Source organism: Polypterus senegalus, chromosome 8, assembly GCF_016835505.1.
Source record: "Polypterus senegalus isolate Bchr_013 chromosome 8, ASM1683550v1, whole genome shotgun sequence".
Lineage (NCBI taxonomy): Eukaryota > Metazoa > Chordata > Cladistia > Polypteriformes > Polypteridae > Polypterus > Polypterus senegalus.
Window position 1 is genome coordinate 6,085,680 of NC_053161.1, and position 16,043 is coordinate 6,101,722.

The window sequence follows — 16,043 nt, forward strand, 5'->3', positions numbered from 1 at the left end:
TTTAGACAAAAAGTTAACATTTGTTTAATGAGAGAACCTTGGTAAACTCAAGAAATGTAATATAGATAAAGATGATAATGTTTGAATTGTGTCACACATATCCTGGGATCTAAACCATGATAGACAGATATATATCTGTTTAAGGATCTGTAAAGTTTACTAAATGTTGTAATGGACTTTATCATAATGCTGTAACACAACAAACTATTATAGGCACAGTGGCCCATTGCTAGTGCTGCTGTCTCACAATAAGGTGACTAGGGTTTACATCTCAGGTGCAGAATGCATGAAATTTTCATGTTCTCCCCACATTCGTATGAGTTCACTGAGGTTTCCTCCAACAGTGCACAAACTTGCAGGTTAGGAGATTTAGTGTTGCTAAATTAGCCCATTTTTCTGTTCACCCTGCAATGGACTAGAACCCTGGTTCAGGGATTGTTCCATGCCTTGTCCCATATGCTTGTTGGGTAGGCTTCAACTTGCCTGTGACCCTGCCCTAGAAAAGCAGGTTAAGAAGATGGATAGATGGATAAATCTTGTTAAATGGTATCCTCTAGACATAGAGTGCTAAACAGACCTTCTGTCAAATGATACTATGGCTTGGTGGACTAAAGCCAAAAGGCTAGTTTGTCAAAGACCTGGGGCCTCATGTATAAACAGAGCGTACACACAAAAAAATTGCGCACACCCATTTCCATGCTCACTTCGAAATGTATAAAAACTAAACTTGGTGTAAAGCCACGCACATTTTCATGGTAGGATCCCCCCTTGCGTATGCCCTTTTCTGCTTGGTTTTGCAAACTGATGGCACCCAGTGTCAAAGCAGTGCTATTTCTGTGGTCTGATTCTCTTTTTTAGATTCACATCTATGATACAGGTTTTATCAAATGTGTTGAAATTAATTGCATACCGTTTACAAATTTAATTCAATTGATTATAATAATTTTGTAGCAATATAATAGTGCATGGAATGGCCAAACTGCCAAACTATTCCAACCACCATGGCTGCTTTAGGATTGCTCGAAGAACTCGCAAATGGAAGAAATAAAACAGAGCATGTATTTGATTTGACAGCTATCCTCTTAGAGCTATGTGCTGAACAGGCACCAGCCTTACAGAGGCAGACTTTGAGGAATTGCTCTTTTGGAAGTTCTGCCCACTCTCAGGCTTTTGGCCACAGGAGCTTTTCAACGTGAACTTGCTGATGATTGGGTATTTCTCAAAAATCTTGCCATGCCGACTGTATAGGATATCCACTTATCATACACATAGATAAGATTTCCTTACACTATGGTTAAACTGGAAAACATAAACGTGCAATTTGCAGCATTGCCCGGTTTTCCAAATGTAATCTAAGTTTTCAACTGCACACACATTACTATTGGAACGGCGCTGGACAAGTTACATCAGCCAGGGATGAATCACCAAAAGAATGAGTTGGAATTACATCATATATACCGGGAGAACCTATCAAAATGGCAGCTCTGTACAGTTGCAGGTGCTTTTTCCAACTAGTGCAGCAACAAGCATGCTTTTCTTTTAAGGACAGGGAGTCACCTCAAAGTAAAAAACAGAGAATCGATCCGTTGTGGTGCTTGGTGCCGTTGCTACACTATAAAGGCACCTTAAGAGAATGAATTTGCTTATGTAAAGAGAAAGCATTTCTACTCCATTTATGTGCTGCTCTATAGTGCAAAGAAAGTGTGTCGCAGTGTGCACGCATGTACCTGAACAGATGGGCAATGATGAACCTGACTCTGACCCACCAAATGATCAGCCAGATCGGACAGCGTTACACCTTCCTCTGAATGTAATTAGCTGAATGTAAAAACAGGTAATCAGATGCAGCATTTATTTTTTCACCAATTCATTTAATTTGTGGTCAATATCACATAGTACAGCCCTTATATTCCTTAGTTCATTGACCGCATCTCTTACAGCATCCTCTATTGCATTTTGTAACTCTAGCACACAGCCAGATGGTCACCCAGAGGTTTCTGAGGCAGAGGTGTGCGCAGCCAGCACCCGGAGACGTATTCAGCATAGCAGCATCATCACCGCTTGATGGGAGTCAGCATTTGTAATATTGTCTGAAACAGAATAATGTTTTTCCTTGCCTGCATTTCACGTTCGCTGAAATTCTTCTTTTTCTTTTCCATTGTTTTTTAACCAAACACTGATCGAAAGGTGATATTATATTGATTTGCATATTACAATATGTGAAATTCTGGGAGGAGTTGGAGTGGGGCTGTAGGCGGTGCACATGTGTTAAATTTCACTTTCATTGGGCTTTGTAAAGGGGAAATGTGTGGAACTTGGCATACGCACAGATTTATGCATCTGGATTTTGAACTTTCTTATTCATGGCCCCATCTTCACGAAATTTGGTAGGCGGCTTCCCTGTGCTAACCGAAACCAATGTACGTACTTATTTCGGTGGTATTATGCCACTGTCAGCCGCCATATTGAACTTTCCAACGTCACTAATTCTCCAAATTCCCGTGTAGGTAGAAGGCTGAAATTTGGCAGGCTCATATTCCTTACAGCTTGCTTACAAAAGTTAAGCAGGTTTCATTTCAAAATTCTACGCATAACGGTCATAACGGTTGACAACGTCCGCCATGTTGAACTTTCTTATTCATGGCCCCATCTTCATGAAATTTGGTAGGCGGCTTCCCTGCGCTAACTGAAACCAATGTACGTACTTATTTCGGTGGTATTATGCCACTGTCAGCCGTCATATTGAACTTTCCAACGTCGCCAATTTTCAAACTTCCCGTGTAGGTAGAAGGCTGACCCCATCTTCATGAAATTTGGTAGGTGGATTCCCTGCGCTAACCAAAACCGATGCACGTACTTATTTCGGTGGTATGATGCCACTGTCGGCCGCCATATTGAATTTTCCAAACGTCACTAATTCTCCAACTTCCCGTGTAGGTAGAAGGCTGAAATTTGGCAGGCCCATTCCTTACAGCTTACTTACAAAAGTTAAGCAGGTTTCATTTCGAAATCCTATGCGTAACGGTCATAACAATCAACAACAACCGCCATATTGGACTTTCTTATTCATGGCCCCATCTTCACGAAATTTGGTAGGGGGCTTCCCTGCGCTAACCGAAACCAATGTACATACTTATTTCGGTGGTATGACGCCACTATTAGGCGCCATATTGAACTTTCCAACGTCACTAATTCTCCAACTTCCCGTGTAGGTAGAAGGCTGAAATTTGGTACTTATTTCGGTGGTATGATGCCACTGTCGGCCGCCATATTGAACTTTTCAACGGTCTTTGTTACTTATGGGCCCATCTTCAAGAAATTTGGTACGCGGGTTCCCAATGCTAACTGAATCCTACTTACGTACATATATACGTTCATAGCCTGCAGCTCAGTCACCGTGTGTAGCGGTGTTGGGTCCCCCATCCCCTCTTAGATTGACAGGTGACGATTTCAGTAGTGGACACTTTGATGTTAATAAATGTTTAAATTCTCAAAAGCTGGATGTAAAGTTATCGATGAAACCGGTTGTATACTTACAACGCTTGACAGATGCCGAATGTCTCTTCAACACAAGTGCTACAAATACTGTCGTAATTGAAGCAAACCATGAAACTCAAACCGATTATGACAGCAGCAATCCAAGCTGTGAGATTTGAAACAAGATTACTGTTCACATGGCCAACTGTACGTTGCATGCTGAAGAGTAAGCTCAGAGCACAGCTTGGTCATATTACAACCAGAGGGCCGAACTCACAATGTGGTATACAAAGAGATCCTTAACAAATAATTATTGCTATATTTTCCCTCAGTTTAAAAAGGTTTAATTTTCTTCTTAATAAAAATTTTAAGGCAGTACTTCACCGCTGCGAAGTGCGGGTATTTTGCTATTAGTTAATAAATAAAAAGATGACACTTCAAAAAATATAAAAATGAATGTAAGGGTTGCATTAATGACAGATGACAGTATGATAGGACGAATGTCTCCAAGAAATTCCTGTTTGCTGCTCAACAATATCAGATTAAATCTATCAACTGTTGTTAGTTTTATGTTGAAATCCATTTATCGTCAGCCACAAGGGATAAGTAGGACCTATTTCAGAAAATGACTCCAAATACTCTAGGCTGCTTCACCTCACCACCATTCTAGTGACACAACTCAGCCAACACAACAAAATAATGTTTCTGTGGTTCAATTTGTGATTAGCAATAGTTTAGCTAGCTCCTTAAATGCATAACAAAAACCACAGAATAAAAGTACCCAAAGAAATAAAAAATGATGCTCAAAAGTATTTCCCCACCATTCATAAAGGAAGAGGCCACACCAGCTATGTTATGATATGGTAATTGGTGAATAACCTCTTAGATTCCTGGAAACAAAACATCCCATTATGCATAAACAAAATTAGAGGGAATACCCAAATCAATACAAAAATGCTTTTAATTAGTGGGTTATCTCTTAACAGCTACATTATATGCACTCTGTGGTAGTAAGTGGCTAATGGCAAACAATAATGAACGAATAATGAATCTTTGGCCTCTAGTCCTAGGAGTTAATAATGAAACCTTTGAGGACACTAGTTGCCATTACAAGGAAAAATACTAACTCATGTACCACATTGGCCAGTTATATGATTAATTGATTCTCTGATAATGTTGTTGTTCAGGACCTTTTACATACTTCATAACAGGCAAGAGAGTCTTGATGCAACCTGCATTATATGCATCATGCTACTATCTTCAGCAGCATTAGTCGTGATACTTCAGTGAAACAATCTGGTCATGTGAACATCAATACTTCCACCCATATCAAAGCTATTTGACTTGGAGTCTGGGTGAACAGTTTCTACTACAGTATGCTTTGAAAGAAGATAAAAGCATCAGTAGCCCTACAACAAATCATGCAGTTAAGGATTAGTATTCTCCTCTCCTGCCTATAGATCACTAGCAAGACATTTATGGTATTGGGTCCTTCTTGCTCTGTAGATATATGAGTTTGCACTGGAGAAGACTGTAACAGAAAATAAATGTGTTATATGGGTTTGAGGTTAGCAGTTCCACCTTTTGCCTGTGTTGTGAAATCATGTGGTTAAAGGTAGGCTTATTTCATACCAAGCTTGTTTTTTGTACTAGCATGTTTTTATTCACTGGCAGTTTTTCTCCATCCTATCCTCATTGAAATCACTAGATTTGTGTTTTGACAGAAGTGTGGGTGCTAAATACTGAGGTGTGAATCAAAGTCATTTTTGTTTAGTGTACCAATAAGTGAACAACTTTATTTTTGTAACATTCATCCATCCATCCATTACCCAACCCGCTATATCCTAATTACAGGGTCACAGGGGTCTGCTGAAATTGAACAAAATGACTACTGAATTTTTTTGGATGCTAATTGTACATGTAATGTGTATGTCTATTCATGTGGCTGAAAAGATTGTGGGGGGGGGGGGTTCAAGAAGATTTTAAAAACATGTCAAGCAAAATGATTGATGACTCAGCATCAGAATAATTGCAGAAATGGTCCACATTAATAAAGCAATTGTCAAGGAAATTTTGCATAAAACTCTTAACATGATGAAGCTCAAAAGTTGCCAAAGTTGTCCTGAGGCTTCTGAAACCAAAAACAAAATCTCAACTGAATTTGTGCTGACATTTTGGGGGATATTGTAGCGAGCCTCAGCTTTTTAAAAACAGTTAGACAAGACTTTGATATTCCAGTATGATCCTGAGGCGCATCGACAGTCAATGCACTGGAAAACACCATTGTCAATGCTCGACTCAAGGGAACCCATTTCAAGTCAGTTACTGAGGAAAGAAGAAAACAACAGAACTTCTGAGATATCTGACAGAAGTTAGTCTACAGCACGGCTTTGATCAGTAGAAGACCAGAATATTGTGGTGTGTACATGGAGAGTATATCGAAGGAGAAAAGAGTTGAAATGTATGTTTTCTTCATTAAAATAAAGTTACAGCATTAGTCTTGTTATTTAATAACCCCACCTTGCACTGTATATAATTGTTACCAATTTTTCCAGGTTATCTCTTCTGCTTCATTTTGTTTCACTTCAATTAAATTTCACCTTTTTGACATTCTTTAACACATTTCAGCCCCCATTTTAAGTGTGCTATACTTTGTGTTTACAGGTAGAGACTGAGTTGCTGACTCTGAAATAAAGGGCAGTGTGCTGTAGAATGACCAGGTTGTAAATGGATTAATATTTACTCTTTTATCTTCTCTTATGTGTAAATATCTTTTCCACATCCCATTACATTCCCTAATCTATGGAACCGTCTATTTTCCAGTTATGTTTTCAAAGAAATCCCAAAGATCACATTAATTGCAGTTAATTTCACTCTTTTTATCATCTGGAATTAATCTTAGTGGAGTTAATATATCCTACATAAATACATAATTACATAACAAATGTGGAAGCAAAGTGTGATATAAATGATCAAATAATAAGAAATTTGACTTTGACAATCTCTCTTAAACTTCATAAAATTAAGATGATCTAATCCAATTTTATTAAATCTAAAGAAAATCAGATAACACAAGATATGTTATGCTGTGGGCATCAGACCCAAGTCACATGCCTTTAGGTCTTGCATAGTTATGGCATATCGTGGAATGCTCAGACGGTCTGGATGGCAAGTTTTAATTCCAATTCTAAAATTGAGAGCATTTCTCTTTGTTGGTCATTGGAAACATTGCATGTCGGTATACACTTCATTATTTAAAGTAGTTAGTGACCTTTGGAAATTTAATGGCATGTGTCATTTACAGGCAGTACCTCAAATGGCCCAGGTGGGTTTCCGCTGCTGCCATCTCCTGGACTGGTGGAGCAGTGTTGTTTTTCTGCATTTCTCTTGAGTATCTCTTTAAACAAACCTCTTCTACTGAAGCTCTTTCAAGCACCTTATTCAAATTCGACGTGGCACAGAGAAGTGTCAATATTACTCTATATTATGCAATACATTAGACATCAGACTATTCATTGTTAACTATTAACTTCAGATAATGCAGGTCATGTATTCTTGCTTTCCATTAAATTCTATACATTATTGCTGTAGTTTCAAAAACCGTATATTTCCTTTTTGAACTATTACACACATTTGCTTTAAATGGGTTTTCAAATTTAAGAATAAAATTTAAAATGTAATATTTATCCTTTCATCCATCTAACCATTTTGAAACTAATTTAATCCAGTTCATAAGTGTGATTTTAGCCAATTGAGCATCTAATCTTCAGATTTGGTATGTAGGGCATAACTATACTGTATGTAGTACTGTCACTTTATTTGGTTTTGAAAGACTTTAAATAGGTTTCTCTAATGTAATTCATCAACAATATCAGTACAGATTAATAATAATTTACTTACTTCCCAGGTATAGATTGATCATTCAGTTTGTACCACTCTGGTTGGAATCCTTCATACATACACCAGAGAGCCCAGTCAAAGGCATCAGCAGCTGGATCATAGCGGACAACATCTAAGGTATCAAACCTAACTTTGTCAAACACTGGTGTCACCACAACGGTGCGATCTTCTTTAATCCGTGCAAGAATGGGCTCAGCCCTGTGAACAATGAAAAAGCAATCCAGATATGTCATAATTTATTTGTTTATTTAACCTATTTACTTATCTTAAATTAATAGGTGGCATTAAAGATAAAAAAGAGGCTCTGTAAATAGACAGAATCAAAATGAACTATTCATTTGTGTACTGCTCACTCCTATTGTATGAACACGTTTAAAACAAAAATGACAGAAATTAAATCAATGCCTTAAATGTAAGTTGAATATATATACGAGAGCTAAAGGAAATGTAACAAATATTAAATTAAATAGAAGTTTTCACAGTTTTTGTCTCTTTCATATATAGTACCTGGTCCCACAGATCCTGACTCTTTAAATGCAGATATTTGGAAATACTAAGATTCATTAATGAATATGACAATGAGATCCCTATAAACCTATTATACTTTGAGGAAGTGTATTCATGAAGCACTGCACTACAGTATATCTTCCCTTCACCTTGTAGTATGCTTTCCCTTTTCAAGCCATTAAAGAAGTTTAGCAACTTTGCAATGGTTAGTACTGAAATGCAAACCTGTCAGATTAAGTACTGACCTCCTTCAACATCTCCATTCTAAAAGGGACTGTCTGTCCAGGTATATAAACATTGTGCTAGCCCAAATACTGAGGCAATCAAAACAACATCACAGGTTTGAATCCAGCAGAGAATGAACATGTCATATATGTCATTCTTACTCCAATACTCTAATAAATTAGAAAATGTGTGCATGGTGTAACATTCAGGTAAATTCTGGAATTTAGTTAAGAAAGTTAGTGCATCTTTAGTTTTTTCTTTACTTCGTCAAAGAGACAGATATCACATTTTTGTTTATTAAAGACTTTTGTAACTGTGGTCATATTCAAAAATAAGTGATAATAGAATGTTATTAGACAAACATATGTTTACTAATAGCAATTTATAATATCATGTAGTCAAAAACCAAGTCCTGATTATATGCTTTTCCTTCTATTTAAATTTAAGGTATTGAGATTGAAACAGGGCTAGAGTAGGGCTATGCATTTTTATTACTCTTTAATATACTGTATATATATACAGTATATATATTTTGTATCAGTATACTGCTGCTGGATTATGTGAATTTCCCCTTGGGATTAATACAGTATCTATCTATCTATCTATCTATCTATCTATCTATCTATCTATCTATCTATCTATCTATCTATCTATCTATCTAGTTCAATAGAGACAGTGTTAGAGTTCACTCCACTTTTTTCTTGCCAAATTTCCTGTGATGTATTGAAACCCTGTTTAGGATTGCCTGGATTAAGTAGGTTTGAGAATGAACATTAGATAGATAATAGGTTCCATAATAAATGATTATACGTTTGTGTTTTGTCTTTCTGAAGAATATTATGTTGCTTGTATACTGGTTGCTCAGTTCTTTTGAACCCTGTTTGCTCAATTATACCAGAAACCTGCTGGACAACGACTTTTGGATTTGTGCTTTTGTGTTGCTGTGAGTTTGTACTTAATGTTGGCACCACTTATAACAATGCTCATTAAAGAGTCATTAACAAACATTATATATTGCATAAAAGATTATTAGTTTATTCAAGTACTGTACTCCTAAATGTTAATAAATGATCATTCATATGTGAGATCTTACCCTTTTAAATATGAAAAAATGAATAATGACTAATAAAGTTTTTTGCCCTATTTACTTACACATTATGCATGTTGAGAAATCATTTGTTTATGTCTAGCTGCTTACTGACGCATATCTATAAAGACCATTTGCACCTGTTTTATTTATTGTAAATGAGTTTATTGCACAGTCTGTAAAACTTTCTATTTCATGTTTCAACCTCCTTAGTAAAACTAAAAGAATTTATGCAGGCTTTAACATTTTGCTTGTTTACAAAGCATTTCTACAAAGGTGGTAGATGTTTTTACAGAACCTGCTCATTCCTGTCCTATCCTTGTAATCTGCTGCCCCTCAGCCTAATGGCTACCACCTTGAGGCGTTCTGTCTGTTACAAGTCTTATTTGGTGCACTGTGAGAATAGTCAGCTATTTAAAGGTGATGTTAGTCAATCTATAGCTGTTTAGTTTACTTTGGTTTCATTTTATTTTAATGTTGTAAAACATCTGGGTGTTTTTGAGCATTGTCTTTTAGCCTGTTTTCTCCCTGTGTTATTTATACTGCTGTGTTTGGACACAGCTGAGAAGACTAAGTGAATATATTACTGTGTAAATGTGACTAAATAAAATATATAAACCTCAAAGCTCAAACATTCAACATCACTTGTTTTATAGAGACTCATGTAACACTACCAGTATTAGAAAGAATAATAATAATAATAATAAAAATAATACTAACTAGTTGATATACTTAAAAGGTGAACTTGCTAAAACAATGCAGCTTATAACGTAGGTATTGCAGTAGATAATTTCATAGTTTTCCTTGATTATTCAAAATGAGAAAATAAAAAGAGAAGCCATATTTATCTATTTTTCTTTGTTTCAGTCATATAAATTAACCAAAAAGCAATTCATAATATTCTCACTCTCCTATTGAAAACAAAGTTGTTGGGTGAGTCTGTACATTTGATCATTTAAGTATTTTGTACTCTGAATTTAAAAAAATAAATAAAAATTCATACTTCTAAAATTTTAAATGCATAACACAGAATAAGCATAATATAACTAAGAGACATTAAACCCTACCATCCTGTGTGAACTTCTATATGTGCATCCAGTATGACAATTACATCCCCTGTAGACACTTTCCATCCAGAAATGCGAGCCTGTGTGAGTCCCTTCTGCTCTGCATGTTTGACTTGCTTTATAAGTCCAGGATATTGTTCATGTATGAATGTAACATAATTGTCAAGTTCTTCATGTAGTTCATCTACCAAACAAAAGTATACAGTAGTTAGCAGTATAGTTAGTATCCTTTCACAGTCAGAAGCTCAACAAGTCACTCAAGCTGAAGGAACTCTCCTTTGGCTTGATGACTAGCAAGGCTCCTAACTCCACTGTGTGTAGGGGGCACAGCACAAGCAAAGTGAACCCTAGAACAATCATCAAAAATGTGTTGCAAATAGCCAATAACCTTAAAAAAATCTGAAAAAATAAATGAATAAAAGAAGTAAAAACAAGCCACGTGTATAGAGATTTTAAAATAGTACATAGTAAATAGTATTAACAAGTCCCAGGCATGAGTGCCAGTTCAGCAGACATAAATAATGGATATAATTTATTAACCTGTAGTAAGAATATTCCCCCAGTTACAGGAAGTATCTAACACATGTGCCAGTAGTACTTAAATGAAAAGGAATATGAAGGCAAAATGATACTAGTAATCATAGATCATAATCTAAATTCTGTCCTCTGTGACATTATGCAAATTATAATAAGAAGACTTCCTGCATGGAAATAATATACTCTTTAACCAAACATGTATTTACAAAAGAAAAATTGTCAAACCAGTCAGTTGCATTCTTTAACAGAAAAAAAAAATCAAAACAAAGCCCACAGCATAGTGCAGTTTGACTTTCAAAAAACCTTTGAAGCAATTATGCCCTGAGGTTTTTAACTGCGAAATTTAAGCCTTTGGCATACACATTTAATGCCATTTTTGGCTTTCCCTCTAACTGTTTATTATTTAAAATTTGCCTGGATGTTTATTCACCTATCTGGCTTGTTAAGCCACCTAGAGCAGGGCCTAGCTGGGTCTTGATTACTCCATGTCTCAGCCACTTACAGGCAAAGCTTCTTAGCATTAATTAGAGTGCAATTACATAATGTGTGGAGCTTTGGAAATGGAGATTTGTGAAAATATGGAATAATGCAGAAAACCTAAAATGTGTCGGATATTCTATAATGGCACTGAATATCCATTATCCCCTTAAATAATGTTGCTTTTATAAATATAAAATATATTATAAACATTTACTACATTGTCCTTCAAAGTAAGTGTCACTTAGTTTTCCATGTCATCAGAATATAGTAAAATGTATTGTACATTTTTATACCTGTTTTGATGATTTTTAAGTGCTTTTATTCAAAACTGCAATAGAAACTGAAAAAATAATTTTCTTATTCTAAGATTTTGTCAATCATATGTGACTAAAGTTAAAATCATGGGACACCTCTAAAAAATTAATTTAATTCAAATAAAATGCACAGATTTGTTAAAGTGAAATTTTTAACTATCCTAACTATAAGAAAGAAAATACCACATCATATAAAAGTTGATTAAACTATATAGGATTATTGTTTTATTTGATTTTGGTCTAATATGCATAATGTAGACTGACATGTTCACATGTAAAGCCATCCTTTATGATGAATGACTCAGTATCAAAACAGGACTCCAGAATGGGCACAAACATATAATTAAGACGACAAATTTCATACAATTTGTCTTAAATTTCATTTAGGAATTCAAATGACAACCAGGAATGCTATAAAATATGTAATTGCTCGTTTTAAGAGCAAAACGTTTCAGTGCCAGATTTGGACAAACTGTGCATCGCACATATGGTTTACATACAATAATTGAAACAGTCAGTTGAATAGTTTTCAAATTATTAGCCATAGGGTAAATGGCAAATGAAAAACAAAATATATTCTCAAAAGATGGTAAAGGTGTTATGCTTATTACTTCCTAGTTTTGACAAAAACAAACCATTTATACTGTGGTCATCTACAAGAATGATTTCCTTCAATAAATGAGATGGAGTTCTATCAATGATGCTCCGAATAGCACGCTGTAAGATGGAGAGTGCTTCATCCAAGTAAATCAGCGTAACGCTTACGGTTGGTAAATCATCTGTATAGTTCTTCTTTAAGCATCTGTAAGAAAAAAGAGATAAGGAAGTGTCAAAATATGTATATCAAGCCACAAAGGTCTTTTGGGATATAATCCCTGTTTTGTTTTCGTTTCGTTTGAACAACAAGACCTGAAATCTTTGCAGCTATAAATCTTTCACTGTCTTATTCTATGACCTTGGAGAAAGTTGCTTGTCCTTGTGGAATGGAAAAATACAGCTTGTCCCTGTGACATTTAGCAGTTACAAAATGTGTATGTGACATTTCTATGTATACCCTTGTGTGAGGTACAGAGTGTACTGGGTGAGCAGGTCAAAGGAATCTGCCCAGCACAAGTCTGTTATTATAGTTCCTGTTTGTCTCAGAATCTGCCCTTTAACCAGTTTTTTATTATAGTTCCTGTTTTTAAAGCTCCAAATAAGGTAACTTCTTCTTTTTTATTTTGTCAGCAGTAAGAAATATGTACCGCCGCCTCTATTTTTGGTATAATAATGTCATTTTGCTCAACTCTGTAAGCTATAAAAGAGCAAAGAATTTCCTGTACGGGGGCTTCTCTAGTCTAGGTGCAATAAAGTGTATATTACTGATTAATTTTATCTGGTGTGAGACTCCTACTCTGTCCGGGAAATAATGAATAAAAGAAGAATCGTCCACAGTTTTTTGGCGCCCGAACGCGGGGCAGGAGACGATCGGCTGACTCCTTGATCGGTACCCGCCTTATGGATCTGTGCTTTACTATTTCACTATACACTCTTGTCACTAATACTACATATGCTTTTAAGATAATGTGTGCTTTATGAAAATAAAAATACATTTAAGAAGAATGATAGTAAAACCACTTACTTAATGCCAAGAGTTTTAGCATAAGTTGGCCTCTGTGGCATCCAATCATTCATTCCCTCTGTTAATCCCCTTCATACACCATCATACAAATGATTATCTACCCATACACAACATGTTAGTTGTTCTGTCATCTTGTGAATGCTGTCTAATAATGAATGGCAACATGTAACCCTTTTTGCTTAGAGTAATATACTTTTACCCAAGAAAAAACAGCATAAAATAGACTTTGGCAAAGCATAAACTATCCTGTGGAGGAATGGAAACAATAATGTTTTATCACTACCTTCCAAAGAGCCAAAACTGAAACATTTTGAGTGAGAGAAGCTGAAACTAATGGGACTGAACTACTGTTGACAGCTCATTGTCTCCTCAGAAATCTAACAGTATCCACAATACATTGTAGTCCTTCAAATTGGAAAAATCAAAGATATCAATAAACTTTAGGAGAAACATACAGTATGTGGACAGGCTAAATTCACAGACACCTAAAACACAGGTACTACTGTAAATGGCGGGAGTTAGTCAATTGCGTGGAAAAACAGCAATGAGAGTGGTGGTCAGAAATTATTATCTTTTACAAGCTGTGCACACAGAGCATGAGAAAAATTCCAATGGACTGAGGGTCCATAGACTGCACAGACACTAGACTAATACAAGCACCAAGCATCAATGACCTCCAAGAATCAAATCTAAACAAGGAATACACTGCAGTGAGAGGAAGATGGAGCACAAGACAAGACAAAGAGTTGACAACTGCTGTTATGATTTACAATTATTAGATAGAACCAAAACACAACATAAAAAAGTAAAAGAAAATATGAACAATATTACATTTTCAGTTTAAATAAGAAAACAACAAAACTATGCCTACATCCCAGTTTCTACCCTAATACACCTAAAGCAAAGAACAAAAACCATCAATAGCCCAAAACAAAGTGTAATGATTCAGCCAGGGTAAATAAAAAATAAAACTAAAAATATTAAACTTAATGCCAACTGGAACACTTATGTATCTAACTGTAATAGGCACTTTAAGTAAAATAGTATCCAAAGGGAAATGGTCAGAAAGAAATGAGTAGGAATTGAACAGCAGCAAATCGAAGTCTAAGGCAGGGATCAGAAAGAACTGTATAGCAAAGTCATGTCATGTAATTTTCTACTCTGCTTAATCCAGACTGGGGTCATGGGGGTGCTGGAGCCTATGGTCCATCGTAGGGCAAATATACACACACACACGCTAAACACATCCTAGAGCCAGTTTAGCATTGTCAAGTCACCTAACCTGCACATCTTTGGACAATGGGAGGAAGCCAGAGGACCCAGTAAAAGCCCAGAAATACAAGGGGAGACCTTGCAAACTCCAAAGAGGGAGAATCCGAGACGCAAATCCTAGTCTTCTTACTGTGAGGCAAAAGTGCTACCACTGTTCCATTGTGCTGCCCACGTATATTAAAATCAGCAACACATATCCAAAAGTTGAAGTCAGAAAAACGATGCAGAAATCCTCACCTAACTTTGACTTTTTTTTCCCTATTTAACTCTAATAGTTACTTTTACCTTGATAGTAAATCAACAGCTTGGATGCAGAGCGTTGTGTGGTGCCACCTACTATAGTCGGAACATGCAGATACAATTTGTGATGTGACTGCAAACAAGATAGCATGCCAAAAAATGCCATGTGTGTCTGTCTCGCGCGCACCGTTGTTTGTGTGTGTGTGTGTCTGTCTCACGCGCGCCTGTTGTGTGTGTGTGTCTGTCTCGTGTGCGCCTGTGTGAGTGTGTGCGTGTGTCTGTCTCGCACGTGCCTGTGTGTGTGTGTGTCTGTCTCACACGTGCCTGTGTGTGTGTCTGTCTCGCGCGTGCCTGTGTCTGTGTGTTTGTCTCGCGCACGCCTGTGTGTGTGTGTCTGTGTATCTCACACGCGCCTGTGTGTGTGTCTGTCTCGCACATGCCTGTGTGTGTGTGTGTGTCTCTCTCTCTCTGCACAGGGAATGCACAGGAAGAGACTAAATACATGCTGTGTGGCCCCGCGCATGCACACTTCACCAGAAGACACACACACACACGGACACCTGGATGCACACAGGGGTTTTATTAAAGAGGATATAGGCACACACAAAACCAAATGCAAAGAGCCAAAATATAAAACACACAGTATCCCAGGAGGTTCAAACTCAAATAAAGTGAGGCATTTAAGCCACCCATGTACAAAGAATATATTCAAAGAAAACAAACCAAAACTTAAGGTGAGAGAAAGAAATGGCCAAATAGAGAAGCTTTTGTGCACAGTCATCTGAATGATGGTGATGACTCAAAAAAAATGTTTTTTTACCACTGGGGTAACAGCCAAGAAAAGGCAGTAAAAACAATGAACTTCAACTGAAAAAACTGCTCACCAGACACACAAGCAATACTTGTACAGAAAATATGAATACCGACAGTTCACAAAAGGTAGATAAAGCACTGGAAAACAAGAACTTAAATCCCACCACCTTAAGTCCTGGTTAGTTGAGTTTAGCATGCTTCATGCTAAGGTGCAGTCAGAACTTATGTTTATTGTATTTTTTACTTTTTCTCATTAGTTCTTGTAATTTTTGTAATTCTACAAAAGAATATTAGGAGGTTGATGACTATTGAGTTCACTGTAATATCCATGAAAAATTAATTCTACATCTGCCGAGCCTGCTGTAGAATATACTGCTTCCTACATTTAATTTTCTGCTTTTTTTATTTCTTAGAGTAGTTCATTGTGTTGTGAAATTAAGTGCACTGCCTAAAACAGGCCTTGCCCCAGGTAGCCTGAGCTCCCAACTCCACCCTCAGGTTTG

At 36.5% G+C, this 16,043-nt stretch overlaps 1 protein-coding gene across 2 annotated transcripts in view; it reads right to left on the reverse strand.

Moving 5' to 3' along the window:
• LOC120533725 (probable polypeptide N-acetylgalactosaminyltransferase 8) overlaps positions 1–16,043 on the reverse strand; it is an 82,455-nt gene that overhangs the window by 29,746 nt on the left and 36,666 nt on the right. For both annotated transcript variants that reach the window (XM_039760641.1, XM_039760642.1), the window contains exons 3-5: positions 12,230–12,396; positions 10,264–10,447; positions 7,378–7,575 (exon numbers count right to left, since the gene is read on the reverse strand). In XM_039760641.1, coding sequence (XP_039616575.1) covers positions 7,378–7,575; positions 10,264–10,447; positions 12,230–12,396 — 549 coding nt within the window. The remainder of the gene's footprint in view (positions 1–7,377; positions 7,576–10,263; positions 10,448–12,229; positions 12,397–16,043) is intronic.